Below are 22,932 nucleotides of genomic sequence, written 5' to 3' on the forward strand. Positions count from 1 at the left end.
ACAGTGTGGAGCTGTGTTGTTTAAAACAGTAGCCACTAGTCACATGTGGTTATGAAATGTGGTAGTGAAAAAATGTGGGTGGTCTGAACGGAAATGTGCTGTAAGTAGAAAATACACACTGGATTTTGAAGACTTGGTACCAAAATATGTAAAAATACATCAATAATTTTTATGTTGATTACAAATTGAAACTATTTTTGGTATCTTCAGTTCAATAAAAATTAAAGTTAATTTCATTGGTTCCTTTTTATTTCAATAAAGCTACTAGAAAGTTTAAAATTTCCTATGTGGCTTACATTACATTTCTATTTGAAGGTGCCAGTGTGGAGGCTGGCTAGGAGAAGGAAAGAACTGAAGACCAGGAGAAGAGAGGAAACTATTGCAAAACCTTAGGCAGGAGATGTTGAGGGTCAGATATAAGGCAGTGACTCTAGGAATGAACTGGAGAGGAGTGGTAAAAAAAAAAAAAAAAAAGGCTTTTTAAAATAGGACGAGACAAGAGTTTCTATGGGTGTGGGGATCCAAAAGAGGGAGTCAAGCTTGCAAGTCAAGTGTCTAGTCTAGGTGACTAAGAAGATGTTGGGGTGATGGTTTTAGGTTTTGCTCCATATGGGTTTCAAGGTGAACACATAACACGTATGAAGCAATGAGGAAGTCAGGTGTGAAGCTCAAGAGGGGATGTGGTGAAGTTGTAGATCCAGGAGTCAACACCAGGAAATGGTAGTAGAAGGACAGAAATGGGCCTGATCTCCGGGCTCATTCAGACAAGGAGAAAGGGAAAACAGAATGAGAGCCAAGCACGGAGAATTGGGGAAAATGATGGAGGCTGGGGCTCAGAATTTAAGATGTGGATAAAAGAAGACAAGCTTGACTGAGGCTGGCCAGGGAGGACCCAGAAGATCCTAGTACCATGTAGATCAAAGGAGACCTTTTCAGATGGGACAAGTTTACACATGCGGGAAGAAGAGGTTGTTGAGTGAGGCTGTCAGGCGTGTTGGGGTAGGCCTTTGACTGAGTCGCCTAAAAGCAGATGTCAAATTGCAAAAAGTCCAGGAGTGAGGAAGAGGATACTGTGGGTTCAGGTGAGAACTACTGGGAGAAGTTTGGGCACTAGAGAAGGCTAATGGGGACTCGGAAGCAGGGGGTTGGAGGCAGGGGGCTGGGGGTGGGGGCAGGGGCAGCTCAGGGCTGAGGGCAAGGATTTTCAGGCAAAGGGTGAAGGAGGGAGAGGCTGCAGGTGGAAGAAGACTATAATTGATGGGAGCAAGGCCAAGAAAACGAACTGGTGCAGGAGGCATGTGAAAATGTCACACTTGCGGGAGTCTTTCCTTTTTTGTTTGTTTTCAAACAAAAGCTTTTAAGCTACATCTCCTCAAGCCCATCCCAAGGATCCAACTCTGCCCGGGTTCCATCTGGGTAGGGCCTTCTTCAGACAGGAGAGACAGAAGGAGGCCCCTCTCAGAGCGTCTGCCTCTTTTGCACCCGACTGCTCCTGCTCAGAGGCCGCGGGAAGCTGCGGGGACTGGATGGTGCACCTCCCCAGTGCGCATAGGACTTGGGAGGCCACACTCCTCCGGGCTGTGTGAGCCTCGGGTCCGCCCAGATCTCTTATACTGTGGCACCTCCGCCCAGAGCCTGAAGAGAAGAGCAGCACCGCGTCCCTCCCGAACCCCGAGCTTCGGCTCGGGCTGCAGCGCCGGGCCTCCTCCGGCAGGGGCGCTGGGAACTCGCGGATGGCCGGCTCTCGTCCAGCGCCCGATCCCGCGCCCACCTGGGCCTGCAGCGCTGGAACTTTTCTTGGGAATACCCGCTACTCCCTGTCTTTGGAAACCCACAGATGCCAGGACCCGCACCATTCTGGGCCGGACGCTGTCGCTGGCTTGGTTCTTTGGCCCAGCCTCCCCCGCTGCTAATTGCCATTTTGGCACCGGGTGGAAAGGCAAGTTCAAGAGGGCGGGGGCTCTCGGGAATCGCTGGATGTCTTCTTCCTTGGCCAGCTTAGATTCTCAGGCGCCTCTTCTGCCTCCTCCATCCCTCTTGGCTCTTACCTGGCGCCCTTTCGCCTCCTCTTCTATCTCCCTCTTCCTTTTGCACCATTCTCTCGCCCCTTTTCTCCTTCATCTTGTCTTTCCTCTCTCCCCTTTTCCCTCTATTTTCTCCTTCATTCCTTCCTCTCACCTTTCTTTCCTCTCCGCGCATTCCCCTCCCTCTCGCTCCACTTTAACCATCTTCTAGAGAGGAGGAACTCTATCTACTCCCGAAGGGGAGGAGCAGGGCTGGAGGCTGTCTCTCTCTCCCTAAGCCTCCTCCCTCCTGCCTGCTCCTTTCTTAATAGCTCCTCCTCTAGCTCCTCTAGTCTCAGACTTTTCAACCCCTAGAATCCCAGGGGCTTCTCGGAGGCGGCGAGCTACACCACATGTCCTGGGGCCTGTAAACTGCAGCTGGAGGTCGTCTGTGGGTTTAGCTCATTTCCCTTCAGCCCACCTGAAGTCTCCTTCTTCCTACGGTCACGAAGGATCTCAGCTGCACCAAGCGCGCAGGCTACACTCCTGCAGTAGCGGATTGGGGACCAGATAAGCCCACGCGGCTCCCGCCTGAGTACCCTCTTAACTGGCGGCCGACACTTTGAAACAATTGAGTCCGTTCAGAAACGGACTGGGGAGAGTGAGGGCACGACCTCAAAATCCTAGGCAGCAAAATGAGGTCTGGATCTTCCCTGGAAGAACAGACATCTCGACTACTCTCTCGCCCCACCTCTGGCCGGGAGGTCCGGGCAAGGAGAATCCCTCAACCGAGAAGATCTGGCAAGTCCCCGATCCCACCGGGGTCTTCCGCCTCTTTTCCCTCATCCCCTAGGAGGCTTTATCAGGTTCTAACCGCTAGTAGTGGGGGCCGTGGGTGCTCGGGGCGCCAAGAGGAGGGGGCTGCCGACAGCGGCCTGCCTAGTTCTCAGCATTGCCTCTTTGACCACACGCAGGCTCCTGGAAATGCAAACACAGCCCGTGCGTGATCCGCGCGCGACCAAAAGCCGAGCGCACACCTCCCGCCCCCGCCCCACTTGCCATCGCTCACACTAACGTGCACACATGCTCGTGCAAACGCGCACGCACGGAACAGCGCGCCCCCTCACACCCAGCCGCGCTCCCGGCCCGGCTCAGCCAGGTGCCCCCACGCGGCAGCGCCCGGTCTGCCCGCCGGCCCCCTGCGAACCCCTCGCCTCACGCCCGCCTGCCTGCGCGCACGCACGCGCACGCACGCATTCCCCACGCCCCCGCGCGGGGGCGCAGGCCTTGGGTGGCGGGGTTTGGCCGGGAGCCGGCCGGGCCAGGGAGCGGCGAGCAGAGTCCAGGGTGCATCCCGCGCTTGGCTTCCGTGCGCAGCCTCCCCGCGCGGAGGCACCTGGCTCCCTCTCGACTCTAGAACGCGAACAGTTGGCGTTGAGCACACAACTCCTCCTCCTTCTCCCCCGAGACCCCTGTACCCTCCCCGCGCGCCATCTCCCGCCCCTCATAACAGGCCCGAAGAGTAAACCCCCAAACGCGTCCAGAAGCGGCTCCCAACTCTTCGCCGGGAGCACGTTGGAGGCTGGATTTCGGAGAGACTCGGGATTGGGGTCTATTGCCGGCCCCTCCTGGATCCGGCTTGATTTTCATATTTTAAGAAGATTTTCTTATTACCTTTGATTACTCCTTTTTACCAAATTTCTGGAGGAGCTCAGTGGGGAGGATTGGGGGGAATCTGATTTTAAGAAAGAAAGCACCGAAGGGGCAATTATTAATTTTCCTCGGGTTTGGAATCACCCTCTGGACGAGAGAACGGGCGAGCGGGAGCTAGGAGGGAAGAGTGGAGAGGACCGGCGAGGCGCGCCAGCCGGAGCCACCTCCTTCCCGGCCGCCCCCTCCCCACTCCCCCTACACACACTCGCTCGCTCGCTCGCCGGCGCGCGCACACCCCCCGCGCCGGACCCGCACTTCGGCGGGCGCCACACACTCGGCAGCCCGAGCCGCGGTAGCCGCAGCGGGATGGAGGCGGCGCGCACGGAGCGCCCCGCAGGCTGGCCGGGGGCGCCGCTTGTCCGGACGGGGCTCCTACTCTTGTCGACGTGGGTCCTGGCCGGCGCCGAGATCACTTGGGACGCGACAGGCGGTCCCGGACGCCCGGCGGCCCCGGCTTCGCGGCCACCGGCGTTGTCTCCACTCTCGCCGCGGGCAGTGGCCAGCCAGTGGCCGGAGGAGCTGGCGTCGGCGCGGAGAGCCGCCGTGCTGGGGCGCCGGGCCGGACCAGAGCTGCTGCCCCAGCAGGGCGGCGGCAGAGGCGGTGAGATGCAGGTGGAAGCCGGAGGGACATCACCGGCAGGCGAGCGGCGGGGCCGGGGCATCCCAGCTCCTGCCAAGCTTGGCGGCGCGAGGAGGAGTCGCCGGGCGCAGCCTCCAATCACCCAGGAACGCGGGGACGCCTGGGCCACTGCTCCGGCCGATGGTTCCAGAGGAAGCCGTCCCCTTGCTAAGGGTTCCCGGGAGGAGGTGAAGGCGCCGCGGGCTGGGGGGTCGGCGGCTGAAGACCTCCGGCTGCCCAGCACCTCCTTCGCGCTGACCGGGGACTCGGCCCACAACCAAGCCATGGTGCACTGGTCGGGACACAACAGCAGCGTGAGTACCCACCCGGCGGCGGGTCTGCCTGTTTCCTGACACCGAAGGGGAATGGGGGGGTGGGTGGGAGCGAGGGACAGATAGTTGCTCGGGGGTCGAGGCGGGGGACGCCTCGACTTTTCGAGATAACAGGTTTGTCCGATTCCCCCCACGCCCCCAACAGGTTAACGGAGTTTGTTGTTAGACGCTGTGTGCGTTTGTTTACTGGAGACCCTAGGCTTCGGGCCGCCGGGAGGGGAGTGGAGGAAGGGGCTTCTTAAAGATGAGTGGGGGAGGGATCTGTGCTCACTTTCTCCAATACTTGGCTTGGAGGGTCAGTTTTCCTCTTTGCGGGGTGCTTGAATTCTTGGATGAGAAGAAGGGCTGACTTGGGGCGGGAGCCGCTGAACAGACCGATTCCTGCGGCTGCCGGGCTCCCCCTACCCCCACCCCACCCCCACCCCCGCTCCCGTCACGCGAAAGGGAACCCGGAAGGCCATTCGGACTCCCAGCCTCCTGCTCGCCTCGGGGTCGCTGCTCTCCGCTCCAGGCGCGCAGTCCTCCAGCCCAAGAGGGAGGCTCGGCCAAGTCGGCCCCCAGCCTTGGCCTTCAGGTAACCCCGGTTCCTCCTTCAAAGTCCAGGGAGCGGCCCTGGAAAGCCGTAGCAGAGGCCGTAAAAAAAAGTTTAAAGCGTGACGCGAAATTCCACACCCATCCAGCGCCCATGCCACACCGCTCGCCCTCACGCACGCACAGGCACACGGAAGTCGCTCAGCAGAAAACTCTCGACTTCACCATTGCGTCCTGCGCCACAAACGGCTCCCTGAGCGGAGTTGTGTGCCTGAGCTTCCTGCACACCTCTCCACCCGCTTTTCCCCGCCACCGGGTTCTCCTGGACAAGGATGTACCGAGAGGTGGCGTCGTTGAGCCCGGTCTGGCCGACTCCGGCGTTCCGAACTGGGCGCCCGACTGAGCATCGCGCCTGCCTGGCAGCTGCAGCGGCCCGCAGCGCGTGCCCGGAGGGGCTCCCCCTACCTCGCCGGCACCCAGCGCTGTGCAGCCAAGCAAAGAAAAGGCGGGGGACAGGTTCCCACCATCTCCCCGACTTCCCTCCCTCCCGCGGTCCCTACTTGAGCCAGATTTGGAAAATCCTTTCCTCTTCTCTGGCTCCATGGTTCAGATCAGAACCTGGCGTTGGGTAGGGTGCACGCTCCAGGCGGAGGATGACGGGTGTCTGTACAAGCAGCCTTGGGGAATTGATTTGATAGGAACTCACCCCGCAACTCCCTGCCGTTTTGTATTTCTCTTCATGACCGGTGTTTGACAAAATTTCTCTGGGAAATTTTTGCCTTATTTTAACAGAGCCTGGGATGTCCAGGATTGGGTATCTAATAAGAGGAAAGCGAGGGGTCCGCAGAAGGTAGCACATAAGCAATACCAAAGTGCAGATTTCTTGGTTTCTAATGATGCACAGCGCGGGCAGCCCAGCCTGGGTAGCCCATGCTGGTCTTGAAGGACCAGTGAAGTCCAGCTTCTCAGCAGCGCGATGGCGGGCTTCATCTGCCTTGGATGAAGAACCCCGTAGCCTCGGGCTGACACCTCTGGCGAGAGGGGTGGACAATGTGTGCCTTTGCAGGGCTGAGTGATTGAAGACTTCCAAGTCCCTTCCAAGAGGACTTGGATATGTGTGTGCTGGGGGGAGATTCTCTGACCTCAGGGTTGATTCTCTGACAGCAGGGGTTGTGAATCCCAACTTCATTTTAGTTTGATAATTAGGGTGTGTGTGTGTGTGTGTGTGTGTGTGTGTGTGTGTGTGTGTGTGTTGGGGTTCTTACTTGGTGAGGAGGATGGATGGATGGATAGGATGTGTGGAAGTAAATATATCCTAGGAAGAGGAGGATGTAATGTCTTTACATCTGTGGCTTCCCTACTGCCACATTAGGACAATATAAATTCACCCTCCCTGAAGAGTTTTTCTGTGTCTCTGCTTTTATTTTAAGGATTATTTTTGAGTATTTACAAAGCCTCTGAAGATGGGACTTTAGAGAAAATGCTTCCTGCAAATAGCAGTTAACTGTGCATGGCCTTCTTTGCTCATCTTCAAAGCAGTTGTGCAGCAGAAGAGGTGAGGGGCAGGTCTGGCCCGTGCTTCCTGGGGGAAATGACTCTTCAGTCAAATGACGGCCAAAGGGGCTTGGGGACCGGAGCAGTTGGGCTTGGAGTCCTTGGTGACAGCAATGAGATTGGACAATGTATGAACAGCCCACAGGGACTTATTGGTTGTGCTCTTGGCCAGCCTTACTGCCCATGCAAGAGCACCACAGGTGGATGTAGGGCCACACACTGTCCTCTCTCTCCAATCTGGGGAAGAACTGCCTCTTTAGCCCCTAGGCTGGACCTGTCTCTTCTGACCACATTTTGTAGGCAATACGAGAGAGACATCCTTGATTATCAGGTCTGTGAGCCTCTGTAAAGAAGATGGAGAAGCATACTCACATGGCCCTGTCTTTGAGACTTTAAGGAAATCTCCTGGAGAGTCACTGGGAAACCAGTTTCAGCAACATTTACCCAGCTGGTTTTTCTCCTGTCCCCCTTTCCTGATGGCAGGAAAAGAAGGTGTTGTAAATAAAAGCCAGGGTGAAGAGTGATGGGGATGAGGACACTTTGGGAAGATTCCTTCATCATTGGTTTCAAAGTGGAGGGAGATGTCCGTAAAACAGAGAACATGGGGCCTAGCTCCAGGCTCTTCTGACATGGAAAGAGAATTTTATCTTTTCTTCTGGCTTCTGGAGTATTAGACATGTCCTTCTTCAGGAGGCCACCAGTTTAATTTTTAACACAATGAGGGTTTCCTTGCTCTTCTTCCAAGTGTCTCTGATGCACCTGATTACTTGATATGAATTCCCTTTTGGGGAGCGTTTTCAGTAATCCTATGAAATTGAAAATTGAACTCCATTCTGACTGAGTTTACAGTCAGGGATGCAGGGTGGGACATGAAGGAGAAGGGCCTTCAGCCCACCCCATTGGTCCAGTGTGTGCCCCAGGTGGTTGAGGGTGCAGGAGGAGACCCTTGACCAAGGCTTGGGCTGGGTATTTGCCTTGGTCCCAGGACTGAGAAGAGATGGCTTTGGGGGCAAAGGAGAAGGAGTGCAACTGGCTTTGGGCAAAGGAATCAGGAGGGCATGGGGTCTGGGCACCACCTCTTGACCATGTTGCCTGCCAGGTGCTCTGGCTGGAAAGTGAGTGGACTTGGCCTTGGAGCCTTTACTCTGGAGGAGCAATTTGCTATTTTTTCTCTCCAGTTGCCTCCAGCTGGAATCCTGGTGATTAATGGGTTAGAGAGTGTTTCAAAAACACCCAGAGGGAGCCCAGTCCCCGTGGCTTACAGGGAAACAGAAAAACACATTATTCTGTCCTTTTCCTTCAAATGAAAGAAGAAGCCTCCCTGCTTGCTCAGTGAGTTGGCAAATGGCTCTGGAGAGTGGAAAGTTGTGAAGGCACAGTCCACTTCTCCACACCCCCTCCTTCTTGGATTAACCCTTCATGGGGCCCCCATTCCTGGTGCCAAGGTGAAAACACTGCATCTGCCCTCACATTGGTCTTCATTTCCTTCCAGCAGCGCACTCGAAGTGGCAGCGATTTGCAGGCTGCTGCCCCTGCAGTGTATCTGCTTGGAATACTTGCCAGGTAGTTCTCAATTAATGTGCCCAACACTGCATCTTGGTGAAGAGAAATGGGGAGATGCTGATATTTCTAGGCCCTCCCAGATCACCCTGCCCTGAGCGTACTAGTAGGTGTAACACAGATTCTCCCAGGCAGGATTTCCTACCCTTAACTAATTCAGCTGGACTGTGTTCTAAAATATTTACTCCTAATGTGCAAAATAGTGACAGATTTGATCAGATTAATTGTATTTGACTCACTGGATCATCTAATTGTGGCTCCCAAACAGATTTTTCAAATAGCTTTTGGCTGGATTGCTTGTCTTCATCCTCCCTGCTCGCAGTTCCTGTGTCACAATATCTTAATGCATTCTGCCTTTTTGGAGGCTTAATGCCACAGAAGCCATTCTTCAGGGTTTTGCCAAAAAAATTGTTTTCAATTAGTATTACAAGGGGAAACCATCTCAGTTGAGATGTAGCTGGGAAATGCATGGGGACATAACGGTACTAATTGCTCCTGGTCATTGTTGGTCTGAGGGGCCGTAGGGAGAGGAGGAGCTGGGCACAGCCTATTTATCTGCTCTGTGATTTCTCTGATGGCTGGATTACAGGATGTGATTTCCTTCTCAGATCCTTCAGTGATTTCCAAGGTGAGCAGAAGTTGCAGACTCCTTAATTGGGAGGCCTGATTTAATGATTACAGAAATGCAGTGGCTGGAACTTGCTTTGTAGCTGGCAAAGAAGGAATGCCCGGGAGTGGCTTCTCCAGTGGTGTTGGATTTAAGGGAAAGGGAGGGTGACTTCAGTGGCAGGAAGGCTCAGTGGACAGAAGGGAAAATTGCTTTTTCTTTGGGCTGTGTAAATCTATTGTCAGTGAAGGAATCCTGGAACTGGATGATCTGTGGGCCCTGAATCATCTCATAAGGAGCAGAGAGGTGCAACAAAGCAGACACTCTGTGATAGAAAGATTTGGCTGGAGACTAGTGGTTTATCCAAGGCTAGGTATAGATTGGCTAAGTCACTTAAGGCCTGTGGCTTGACCTACCTGTTGATTTCCCGCTTTCTGCCTTCTTTTGGCCTCTTGGCTGGTTTGAGACACTTCGCTTACAGGGAGAAAATGTCAAAGGAGGATTCTGCAGTAAGTTTGAAGGAGAAAAGAGGCCTTGTGGAGGAGGAAGTGGGAGATATAGAATGTGAGTGCCTAGTGGGTCACTAGGCAGTTCTGGTAAGCAGAACTGGCTCTGTGGGATGGATCGAATTTGGCTAACCAAGTTTATTCCCCTGGTGTTGTGGGTAACTGAGAAAAGGCTCTGGATAGGGCTCTGACTTTGTTGGTAGTCAGTGGAGATGAGGGAGCTTTGCCTTACACATGGTTGGCACTTGATAATGTTTGACTGAGTGAATGAAAGACAGTCTCAAGTCTCATCAAGCAGAGGCTATAAAGGAATTAGAAATTGTTGTTTCCTGGGATAGCAATGATTTCAGAACTTGACAGCTACCATAGCCAGGAGTGTTTCATCCAGTGTGTCTACATTCTGGCTTGAGGAACTTCGGTTTCTTAAATTCAGATCCAGAGTCCATTAGCCTGGCATTCAAGGCTATGTATGTCCCGGGTCTACTTCTCCAACTTTGGATTTGACTCGTCCCTGATTGACTCCTGCATTCTGGCCAGGGCAGCGTCTTCATTGTTCCAAGCACCTTGAGGTCTGTTCCACTTGGGGTACCCTTCTTTCTTGATGAAAGGGCACCTGTTATTCATAGCTCAGTTCAACATTCAGACACAGTGGCTCTGTGAAACTTTCCTTAGAAGCATTTATTTCTCTTTTCCCCTACTTGTTTATAGAATTTGCAGAGTGCACCACACATTTTGTCATATTTAGTTTAGTACTTACTTTAGTCTTATATTATTTGGTGAGTGTTTTGAGGGTGAGAGCTGAAATAATTAAAACAGCACCCCTTCCCTCCAATCACCATCAAGTGCGAGTTCTGTTCTTCTCATCCATGCCTGGCAGCATGTGCCGTAGGGTAGTACATAGCTCAGTAATACTGAACTCACCTGGGGAGTTGGACTGTGCCTTAGCTGCAGGGTAAGAGGAGAGGAAAGAGGATCATTTTGCCCTAAGATAACTAACAGGTTAACACCGTCTCTTAATAACACTGAGTTTAGACAACTGGTGTATTATTTCATGTATGAATGTTAACATAAGATTCAGAGGGGTCTCTACACTACTTAGTAAGAGGATAGAAATAAGGACTAGTTAACAATCCTGGCTTCTCATGGACTTCAGAGATCAGATGGACACCCCCATAAGACATTCATCCATTTTCTGAGTGTTTCCTGTGTATGTGGCACTGTCCTAGAAACTGTGGGGTTGGTAGAAGTGTGATAGAGAGGAGACAAAGAAGGATAAGACAGCATTTGCCTCATGGTCCTGCCGACATGCTTTGGATGTGAGACTGCTCTTCTGTAAAGTTAAATAACACATGACAACAAGACAGATGCCATGGGGTGATACGTGGTTAATTGTCAAGTGATCGTTTCAGGCTATGAGCTCGCAGAAGAGAGGATCCCTGTGGGACATACTAGAGGAATTTGAGACTTGCAGAATGTCAAGACTGGAAGTGCACTTGGGAATTGTCTTCATCAAATCACTCATGATAGAGATGAGGATATGAGGCTCAGACAGAAACATGGCAGCCTACCTTGGACCCTGCTTATTTTTTTTTCTCTTGGAAGAGCCACCCCCTCTTCACACCCATTTTTCTCCTTTCTTCTCAGGTTAACAGAGCATTTTCCTTCTAAGAGGATTTGTGTGTTTTCACTCTGATGAGGTGCCCATTTTATAGGTAGGGTAGATTGAGGCCCCAGGATGGGTATCCTATGAGGCTAGTTAGAGAGATTTAGGAATAGATTCTTTCCTTCTGTTCTGGGGCCATACTCTATAGTCAACCTGCCCACCCACCACGGTGGCTGCAGACAATGAATAACAAGCTAGTTAATGTTGGACAAGCTGTATCTTACTAACCATTGTTAATGGGGGCCTCTTGTGAGTCACTTTGTTATTTGAGTTAGTGAGTGAATCAAGCCTGGTTACATCACAACCAGGAATATTTTGCTCATTTATTTTGATCAGTGTAGTTTGGATTTAATTATTTATAGAAATACTGTTGTTTATAGTACACTAATAAATGTTCTATAGTAAATTTGGAAAAAATAATGGAGTCTAAGAACCTCAGGATTGCACAGATTGTTTTCTGCTATTGAGTGCATGCAGGGAATCAGAGGAAGCCATCCCTGCTTGGTTGAGATGAGAGGGACCTGCAGCAGAGTGGGGCCAGCAGGGTTCTTGGTCAGTAAAACTGTGCCCTTGGCTAAGTAGGGGACTGTTACTTGGCATGCATTGGAAAGAGAAAAAACCTTCTTTAGGGGAAAAACTGGAAATAAAGCTATGTAGGATAATCAAGGATTATATTGGGTTGTGGGATTATTTAGTATGGGTATATGGTACAACTTGTGTGAATTCATATTTGTGGAGAGATTTCATCATGAATGCAATCCTCTTCTGGATTTGTTGAGAACAGATAGACTGGGAACCTGAAACAGGCCACATACTAAATAAGATCATGGATTTTGCAGCCAGGTGCCTGGGTTCAAGTCCTGCCTCTGTTTCTTAATAGCTGTGTGACATTGGGCAAGTTGTTACCCTCTCTGCTGTTTCTTCATCTGAAAAAAGGGAGTGATGATATAGTATCTCTACCTTGGGCTGTTGTAAGAATTAAGTGAGACTGTACAGGGCAGAGTGCTTAAAAGAAGTGCCTGACCCATTTGTAGCAAGCACTCAAGATACTTTAGTTTAGTTGTTATTTTTATATCTGGAAGGGGCCTTCCCTTAATTTTCAGATGGAAATGTTGAAGCAGAGGAAGGAGGCACTTGCTCAAGGTTTCCCAGTGAGCTGATGGCAAGGCCTTGGCTAGAACCCAGTTCTCATCAAGATGCTCATTTCAACCACCTCCCATAGTTCATGTCCCCAGTCAATGAGTCTTTGCCATGTCTATCTTTTCTGTCGTGCCAAAGTAGACATTGAAAATGATCTAGAAGTGAATGACTGGGGACCTGTATTCTTGAAATTCATACTCAGAATTTGTAATAGAAACAGAATAATATTCATTAGATGATTACACTAATAAGCTATGAATAAATTTAACATTATTTCGGGGCTTTTATTGCATGGAGAGTTAAGGGATCCAGAAAGATGAAGAGTAGCTTCTCTCAGATTGGGCATCCATGATACAACTCACAGCTAATCAAGGGAGACTTCTTGAGGGAAGTGAGTAAAGTGTGTAGCTACTAGAACATTGGAGAACACTGGGTTGCTGGGGCTGGTTGACAAGCAGATCCCATTGTGCCAAAGACTCATGTATGCCAAAGTCATGGGCTAGACCTCAATGTTACATTTTTCCTTTCCTCTTCTGTATTTGTGCCTGTTGTGAAATGGGCATATCACATGGATTGGAGCTATCTGTAGAATATCTGCAGCCTGTTCCCCAGAATTATCACACTGGTACAATCCACTACTTTGTGGTGATCTATACCCATAGAGTTGTAGGCTTGAGTTCCCTTTTTGCCTTCACCCTGTGTACCAAGAGTGGAACCTGAGAGCCCTACATAGACACTAGAGGGAGTGTTGCCCTGGGAAAGAAGTGAAAATAAATAGGATGAAATAACAAGACAATGCTGTACCAGGAATTGTTCCGAAGGAGGGAAGATGAAAAGTAAACTGTAAGTGAATTGTGTAGGGGTTGTATGATGATCCATAGATGAATAATCATTTGGCAGCAGGACAGTTTTCAATCCTGGGGGGCTGATCATTCAGCCTCTTCCTACAGAAAAAAGGGGAATAGATACAAACACGTTCATTCAGCAGTTAGATACTCAGACCATTAATGACCAAACTAACACTCTACAAATAGATTCAGCTGGAAGTGATGCTTAGGCTAGGTTCTCCCATCGCTTCTGTATTTCCTTCCTTTTTGCTTCCTTGCTCTCTTGTATCTGGTGGTTAGTCAATAGGTGCTTATTGAGTTGAACAGAATAAATACTTGCTTAAATACTTAAAAGTGCCTGGGTAAAGAACAAGTGTCTTGGGGATGGAGTAGTGTCTGGCCTGCTGTTGCTGGCCTGGGATCTGCACTCTGGGACATTGCGGCTGTCTCTCACAGGCTCTCAGGTCCCACATGCCTAACATCCTCCCAGAAGCCTTTTTGACATCTATGGTGAGGTAGGCAGTTTCTCATTCAGATGGGTAGAATCAGGTTACAGATTACACTGCTGCATAAGAAATAAACTTTTTCTTTTAAAAATCTGTTCTCAGTGGGAGATGAAGAACAATGACTGAGTTGAACATTTTCAAGACTAGAAAAATAGCTCAAGCTGCCATATCTGAATGTGATTACACATAGTGGGGGAACTTGTCTACAATAAGAGTTCTGAGACAATGAAGCTGGTGACACAGAGAAACTTGTTTTCCAGAGTGGTGGTGGAAGAGGAGGGTATCCTTAGTGGTGAAAGAGTTGCTTATCTCACTGTGTTGCTTTCAGTGTTATTCATGCTTGAAAGCAAACTTTTGTTTGAAAGATTTCTCAAAACTCTAAAGCATCTTTTCTGTCATGAGAAGGTCCCTAAGCCACAGCAATCTTGAACAAGTCTCTAAGCCTTAGTTTCACTGGCTGTAAAATGATGATAATACTGGAATTGCAGGATTGTTGTGAATCTTAGAGATGATGCCTATAAAGGGCCTAGCATAATAGGCTATTTTAACATAAGAATGTTAATTTTTGTAATTCCAGTACTTTGGGAGGCTGAGGCGGGCAGATCACTTGAGGTCAGGAGTTCGAGACCAGCCTGGCCAACATAGTGAAACCTCCAGGCTCTACTAAAAAAAAAAAAAAAAAAAAAAAAAAAAAAACAAAAATTAGCTGGTGGCACATGCCTTTAATCCCAGCTACACGGGAGGCTGAGGCTGGAGAATCTCTTGAACTCAGGAGGCAGAGGTTGCAGTGAGCCAAGATGGTGCCACTGCATTCCCCAGCCTGGGTGACAGAGTGAGACTCCGTCTCAAAAAAAAAAAGAATGTTAATTCTCATTTGGAGATCTGTTGGTACTCTACCCGTATTCCCGGGGTGTTCCTTTGCTCTGCATGCTGGCCTGATTTCCAACCACCAGCACCAGGGACCAGCTTTCCCTGATCACTGTAGCTTGCTTTGATCACACAAGGTACAGGCTGGAAGAGTCAAGGAATTAATGCCTGTGAGGGAGCAGAGAGCAGCCACTACCAATGACTGGTAGGAGTTGATGGATAAATATCTAGCCCCCTTGACTACTGGGGTTGGCTAACTCTGAGACATGTTTCTTTCATGGTTTCCCAGAGCTCCCTGTGGGATTAAACCCCAGTTTTAAATATATTTTAAATGTGTGTGTGTGTGTGTGTGTGTGTGTTTTAAATGGGTGCATTATTAGTAAGGAGAGAGCCTGCAAGTATGATTTAAAAAATGGAAAATGCTTCTTTCAAGCATGCCTAGATTTGGTCTTACTTCAAGCAGATATATTTTCATTCATTCTTTCACTCATTCATTCAATAATTTTTTTGCTTAGTATGATGCCAGTTAAGTTATTTGAATTTTCTGGGATTCAGTTTTCTCACCTATAAAATGAAAAAGTTGCAAAAATTGGTGCAGCCCATCTCACCACAAAGTAGATGTGATATTAGGTCAGTCATTTCTTGATGGGTAAAATGGGCACAATCCTGTTTACTCCCTTTATGTCACAGTTAAAAAATGAGATGGTGCACATGGAAGCATTTTGAAAAGAATAGGGGGTGATATGAACTCAAGTTGTTAGTTTACCTCACCTCTCCTTCATTCCTTAAGGAGCTAGAGACCCTTTGACAACAGATTTGAGACCAGATGCAGCTCTTGCCTTCTTCTGCCTTCTCTCAGTACAAATGAACACTTCCATTAACACGCATACCATGGTAGTAAAAACCCCAAGATTCTTATTCCAGGCGTGATGTACAATTTATTTCAAGTCACGTCTGATAATAATAAAATTCTCAGATGGGAGTGTAATTTGGATGTTTTAACAAAACATTTGCCCAGGTCGTGACCTGTATTGATTGCTCTGCCTTACTCTTTTCAGATCATGTGAAGTGTTTAGAGAGCACCTAGTATATGCCTAGTGAGGCAGCATGTGCAAAAAAATCTATGTGATGCAGACTGGACACCCAAGAAAACTTACAATTTTGTGTGTGGTAAACATATGTTGGACAGATATTGCAGAGAACAGTGTGAGATAGCATAAGACATGTACTAATTGGAGCATGCTTAGGAAATAACTTGAACATAATCAAGACCACAGTGAATGAAAATTAATGAAATTATTAAAAAATTCTGGTTGTTTTTATTATCTGCAACAAAATCTACTAGCACAATAAGAAATGGATGCTATCACCAAACCTGGGTCACTTGACAAGGAGTGTCCTGAGCTTTGAGGTCAAATAGATTACCTGTTGTTCTGACAATTGTTCAGAATTCTGCCATGTCAGTGTGGTGTATAAATTGCTTACAGAGAACTCTGTTTTACCGTGTGTTTCTACTTGTTTTATTTTCTTTATAGGAAGATAAAGAATATGCTATTTCACCATAGTACTATGATATTCCAACTTTTTAGTTGTATTATTATTAGATATTCTAATTTGTACTGATTTCTTTCTTTCTAGGCCTGTTTCCCTTCTGTCATCTTGAGATTTCTATTTATTTTACTCTTGGATTAGTGCCTCTGTTTTTTGGATCCCATTCCTCTGTTGTGGGCTGCTTTTCATTTTTCTGTGGCATATCCTCAAGTAATCTTTTTCAGAGAATGCATGGGAATGTCTTGGTTTATACCTCTTGTCCTGATAGAATATGAATAGATGTATTTTGACTCTCAAAAGATCCAGGCTTAGATGATGAATCATATGGTCACCCAGTGCTTGGGAGATATTAATGCTTTAAAAATTTTTAATTTAAAAATTTTTTTGTGGGTACATAGTAGGCGTATATATTTATGGGATACGTGAGATGTTTTGGTACAGATATGCATTGCATAATAATCACATCATGGAAGATGGGATATCTATCCATTCAAGCAGTTATCGTTTGTGTTACAAATAATCCAGATTATACTCTTTTAGTTATTTTAAAATGTACAATTAAAATTATTATTGACTCTAGTCACCCTTTTGTGCTATCAAATACTAGGCCTTATTCATTCATTTTATTTTTTGTACCCATTAATAATCCCCACCTCCCCCTCTCCCCCACTACCCTTCCTGCCTCTGGTAATCATTCTTCTACTCTATGCCCATGGGTTCAGTTGTTTTCATTTTTAGACGCCACAAATAAGTGAGAATATGCCATGTGTGTCTTTTGGTGCCTGGCTTATTTCACTTAACATAATGACCTCTACTTCCATCCATGTTTTTGCAAATGACTGAATCTCATTCATTTTTATGGCTGAATAGTACTCCATTGTGTATATGTACCATGTTTTCTTTATCCATTCATCTGTTGATGGACAGTCAGGTTGCTTCCAAATCTTGGCTATTGTGAATAGTGCTGCAGCAAACATGGGAGTGCAGATATCTCTTTGATATATTGATTTCCTTTCTTTTGAGTATATAACCAGCAGCGGGATTGCTGGATTGTATGATACCTCTATTTTTAGTTTTTTGAGAAACCTCCAAACTGTTCTCCATAGTAGTTGCACTAATTTACATTCCCACCAACAGTGTACAAGGGTTCCCTTTTCTCCATGTCCTCACCAGCATTTGTTATTGCCTGTCTTTTGGATATAAGCCATTTTAACTGGGGTGAGATGATATGTTATTGTAGTTTTGATGTGCATTTCTCTGATGATCAGGAGATCCACTTTTAAAAAAGATTCTTGGCATGTCTAAAATTTTGTTTTGCTCTCACATTGGCTTGGTGGTTCCTCTGGATATAGAAATCTAGGGTCAAAAAAGTTTTTCTTGGATTTGGGAAGTACTTAGGTTACTTGATGCTTTTGTATCATGTGCTATTTGGCATTATATGTGTCTCCCCTTCTACTCATGGACTGATGAAGGTGGGAAAAGGAGGTACATAACATAAGATACCTGTGACTTTGTTCAAATTAGTGATGTGCAACCCTTGAGGAAGCCTGATGCATTAAAACTGGATTTACACAAAATCGGTAGTATAAGGTGGGGGATTAAACACTCTGCAGAGCCATTTGCTATTTACACTCATTATCCAAATACCTTCAGTGTAAAACTCAACCTAAAGAAGTAGTTTTAGGCAGGGTGCATTGGCTCATGCCTGTAATCCCAGCAGTTTGGGAGACCAAGGCAGACAGATTACCTGAGATCGGGAGTTTTAGACCAGCCTGGCCAACATGGTGAAACCTTGTCTCTCGTAAAAATTCAAAAATTAGCCAGGTGTGGTGGCACACACCTGTAGTCCCAGCTACTTGGGAGGCTGAGGCAGGAGAATCACTTGAACCGGGGAGGCGGAGGTTGCAGTGAGCAGAGATCACATCACTGCACTCCAGCTTGGGTAACAGAGCTCCGTCTCAAAAAAAAAAAAGAAAAAGGGGTAGTTTTATTTATTTAATTTTAGCTTCGGGGGTACATGTGAAGGTTTGTTATGTAGGTAAACTCATTTCATGGGGGCTTGTTGTACAGATTATTTTGTCATGCAGGTATTTAAGCCTAGTACTCAATAGTTATTTTTTCTGCTCCTGCAGAAAAAATAGCCAGCATTGTCTGTTGTTCCTTCCTTTGTGTTCATGAGTTCTCATCATTTAGCTCCCACTTGTAAGTGAGGACATGTGGTATTTGGTTTCTTTTTATTTAAAAAAATTTAAAATCATTTTTAAAAACCACAGCAATAGCCAATTAATATGGTTTGGAACTGTGTTCTTGCCCAAATCTCATGTTAAATTGTAATCCCCATTGTTGGAGGTGGGGCTTGGTGGGAGGTGATTGGATCATGGAGACAGATTTCTCATGAATGGTTTAGCACCATCCTCTTGGTACTGTCCTTGTGACAGTGAGTGAGTTCTCATAAGATCTGGTTGGTTAAAAGTGAGCAGTGCCTCCTGCCCCCACCCCGCCTTGCTCCTGCTTCTTCCGTGTAAGACATCTGCTCCCCCTTTGCCTTCTGCCATGATTGGAAGTTTCCTGAGGTCTCCCCAGAAGCAGAAGCCAATGTGTTTCCTGTACAGCCTGCAGAACCATGAGCCAATTAAACTTCTTTTATTAAATATAAAATACACAGTCCTAGATGTTTCTTTATAGCAATGTGAGAATGGACTAACACATCAATATTCAATACATATTTGTGGAGTCCCCTCTATGTGCCAGGTGCTACTGGATTCTGAGTCTGTAATGGTGAGCAGTGCTCTGATTGAGAGGTACATGACAACACTAGGGACATTTAACTTAGGAAGGGCAGAGAGGGAGATGCAGATGAGTGGAGATTGCAAAGATGTGCAGGGTGGATTAGGTGCAGAGGTGAGGGCATAGTGTTCTGGGCATATGGCTTCTGTGGCAGGGAGGAGCAAGGTATTTGAAGGGGAAAGGAAGGACAGTGTGGCTGGAGCAGAGGGGCTGGGGGATGGTGAGAGATGAGATGAAGCTAGACAGGCAGGCATGGGCAGGACTAAGCAAGGGTTTAGTTCTTTATCCCAACAGCAAAGGTGTGGCCTGGCATGGTGGCTTATGCGTGCAATTCTAGCACTTTGGGAGGCTGAGGAAGGGAGATCCCTGAGCCCAGGAGTTTGAGAGGCAACGTGGAGAAACTCTGTCTCTGCAAAAAATACACACACAAACAAAATTAGCTGGGCATGGTGGAATGCACTTGTGGTCCCAGCTACTCAGGTGGCTGAGGCTGAGGTGGGAGGATCACTTGAGCCCAGGAGGTTGAGGCTGCAGTGAGCTGTGATCATGCCACTGCACTCTAACCTGGATGACAGAGTGAGACCTTGTTAAAAAAAAAATAGAGGAAAAGAAAAAAAGTAAAGAGGTGAGCCATGAAAAGGTTTATAGTAGGAGAGTGATAAAATGATAAAATTAAATGTACATTAAAAAATCACTCTGATCACCCTGTGGGTTAGAGGGAAAAAAGGATGAATGCTAAGAGGATGTAGCTGAAGAGGTTGATGGCTTGGATGGTGGTAGTGGGGGTAGATAAGAAGGAGTCCACTGAAGAAATATTTGGCAGATGTAGTTGATTGTGTCATTAGCTCCAATTCTTCACTTCTCTTTATAACTCCCTTTGTATGGGACCTTTGCAGTGCCCTCTCTCTGAATGGGACCTTCTTCCCCATCTTCTAACTTTTGGTTTGGCCTCGTGACTTGCTTTGGCCAATAGAGAGTTGGAAGTGATAGTGTGCCAGTTCTAAGCTCAGTTATCAAGAAGCATGTGTGTTTCTACCTGTTTTTTTTGTGCCTTTGGGGTGGCCATGAGAAAAACATAGCCTGTTGGTCTCAGGAGGAGGATGAGAGACAACTAGTACATAGCCATTCCCAGCCAAGCCCACGCTAGATCAGCCCAGCCCAGTCCAGCTAGAACCACGTAGCTGAGCCCAGTTATGATCAGCCAACCCCAAGCTGCCCTGAATATTTCTGAGAATAAAGTGATTGATTGTTGTGAGAATAAGTGATTGAGATTTAGGTGGTTTATTTTGCAGCGTTTTTGCAGCAGGTAAAATCAATAGAACTTGAGAGATTGGATGTAGCAAATGTGTGGGAACATAATTACAGTATAAAGTGAGGTTCACCTGTATTTCGAGATCATTAGCCTGCTACATACATGCTCAGGGATGGACTTAGGAGTGTTTTTTTGGTGGTTGCCTGCCCCTTGCCTCTCTTTACAATTCATGGTTTCTTTTTCTGGAGCTGAATGCGGTAGGCCAGATTTATAGTCCAAAAGAATTAATTGTCTACTCTTTTTCCTTCTCACTCTCCTTCTGGCAGGCTAATCAGATTCCAGCAGAGCCTGAGAGCTGAGTAATCCTCAGTTCCCTCAATAGGGGCCTTCAGACCCTAACATTTAGTGTATTCTTGTTGGAGTTGAAATCAATTTTAGCTCTGACTGTGAAGATAGAATTTCACTTGAAGGGGTGAGAAATACAGGGCCAGGGATTTTCTTGGTTTTGACTGATTATTTAAAATATATTAGTTCTGATAAAATATTTAGCTTTTAAACAACAAATTTAATATAGGGAATTGTACTTTATTTGTTAATGGAAGTTGCAGAGAGATTGGTAGGAGTTGTGCTAAAGTGCACTGTTGTGATTTTGCAAAGTATAGTAATTACTGTAATATTTGGTTGAATTATTAATATCTACTATGCCTACAGGAACATAAGCTTCTGCAGCTGAATTCATTTTAAAATTGCCTTTCTCCCTTCTGGTTTTGTTTTGTGTTTTCTTTCTTGTGCACTTACTAATTTTTAAAGAAATGGGGTAGGGCAGTGTTAATTATATTGTATGAAACACTGTTGTCACATGCTAACTGAATATATGCTTCTTCCAAACCGGTTTGCAGTGGCAGATTGAGGGATGCTGAAAGAATCATGTCTGGGGAGAAAGGGCTCATCCATGTGTTTTTTTCAGGAGCTGAGATGAGGAGAGAAAATAGCAGAGAGGTCACATGTATGCACATGAGTATTATGTCTGCATGCTTCTAAGCAGAGCTGGTCCTACCTGTAGATGAAATTGGTAGGTGTTTAGGCATGTGTGATGAAACAGCACAAGTCTCCTTTTTTATTTTGAGATGGAGTTCGCTCTTGTTGCTCAGGCTGGAGTATGCAATGGCATGATCTTGGCTCACTTGGCTCAGTTTGTGTTTGTATTTTTAGTATAGGCAACAGTTCATTATGTTGGCCATGGTGGTCTCGAACTCCTGACTTCAGGTGATCCACCCACCTTGGCCTCCCAAAGTGGTGGGATTACAGGTGTGAGCCACAGCGCCTGGCCTCAAGTCCCCTTTCTTAATTGCCTTAACAGTGGTTACTTAGTGTCTATTATGTGCTCAAATGAGATTATTGTGCATGATGATGATGATGATGGTGATGATGGTGATAGCTTACAGTTGTTACCTGAGTGGGCTCATGCCACAATAGGACTCTGGATGGAGTGCAGGGTTATAAATAAGCAGTTTTTTTTTGTCTTTTTTTTTTGTTTTTTGTTTTTGTTTTTGTTTTTTTTTGGTTGTGACTAAACTGAAATTGGAGGACTAGCCTTCACATGAATATCTGCCAGCTTTATGAAATGGTGTAAGTCGGTCAACATCTGAGACTCAAGTTTCCTCATCTGTTTAATAGTTGCAAGGATCAAAATGAAATCATGTATTTGAAAGGGCATTATAAACTATAAATGTATAGATATTTTTAAGGAAATATCACAACATGGTATTAAATTGTGGAAGAAGTTGCTCATACTCATGTTGTGATTTTGAAGGGGAGCAAGGAGGACTTTTTTGCTTGATTTTATTTTTTCCTTTCCAGAATCTTCACAATTAGAGGACCATTTTTCATGTTGAACATTGTTCCCTCTAAGGTCCTCTTAAAATATAAATAATTCAGAGACAATATTTAGAGCTGGAAAGAACACATAATGACCTAACTACATCTTTTTTCTGACATAGAAAATGTGGGCAAGAGAGATTGTATAGTGCCCAAATTCATCCAGATAGTAGAAACTCCCACATCAATGTCCAGTTCTCTGACTTTTAGTCCAGTGCTCTTTCTGTAACACTCTGATGCCCATTAGTATTCCATTAAGTTTTTAGTCCAGAGAATTTCCCCCCAGAATGTAGCCTTGGGAAGAATAAATAAATACATGACTAGTGGGGAGATATCAGGTTTGGGATTCCTTTAGGTGGAAGAGTAGTGCTTGGGTCGGAAGGACCTGATCTTGAATCTTAGCTCCACCCCTGACTAGGTAGCTGTGACCTGGGCAAGTTACTTTTCTGAGACCTACTTCTCTCCTTTATAAAATCAGGATATAATCCCATTTTGCCTGGTCTTTGTAAGGATTTAGTGAGTTTAAAGGGCTTGCCAAGGCACCTGCCCTGTGGTAGAAGATACTCTAAAATGAGTAGGAAATGGTTATTGTTAGATAAGAGGTCCTGGAGATTAGCTTGATCTCCCTCACAGTTGGTCTGCCTTTTGCCAGCCATTCTTTCACTCCCCTGTGAGGGTGTGTATTTTTTAAGAGGAGAGGAAACTGCACCCTCCAACATTGCTGGTTCCCTTCCCCAGGATGGGGGAGGGAGGACTATGTGAAAGGCCCCTGCAGAGATGCCTGCACAGTGGGGGACACTCCTGCACTGGCCAGAGGATGAGCTGGGACTTAGCAATAGCCCTTCCTTTCTCTTTGTTCTCAGACAGCTGCAGCTCCAGCCCGATTTAAATTTCCTTTAAAGGAGCTGAGGATGATAGGAGGGTGGAGATGTGCATCTTGAAAGAACGGCAGGTGACTCTAAAAATGAGACAAATCAAAGCTCCTGCATCTATAGCTGCACATCGCTGTGTCTTAGGTGGCTCTGCTTCTTATTTT

The 22,932-nt window shown here is 46.9% G+C and overlaps 1 protein-coding gene across 1 annotated transcript in view; it reads left to right on the plus strand.

The window, feature by feature from the left end:
- Window positions 1-3,911: 3,911 nt before the first annotated feature.
- SORCS3 (sortilin related VPS10 domain containing receptor 3) overlaps window positions 3,912-22,932 on the plus strand; it is a 616,732-nt gene continuing 597,711 nt past the window's right edge. Inside the window, exon 1 of the mRNA XM_003825558.7 lies at window positions 3,912-4,649. Coding sequence (XP_003825606.2) covers window positions 4,023-4,649 — 627 coding nt within the window. The 5' untranslated portion in view covers window positions 3,912-4,022. The remainder of the gene's footprint in view (window positions 4,650-22,932) is intronic.

This window comes from Pan paniscus, chromosome 8 (assembly GCF_029289425.2).
Source record: "Pan paniscus chromosome 8, NHGRI_mPanPan1-v2.0_pri, whole genome shotgun sequence".
In the NCBI taxonomy this organism is placed as follows: Eukaryota; Metazoa; Chordata; class Mammalia; order Primates; family Hominidae; genus Pan; species Pan paniscus.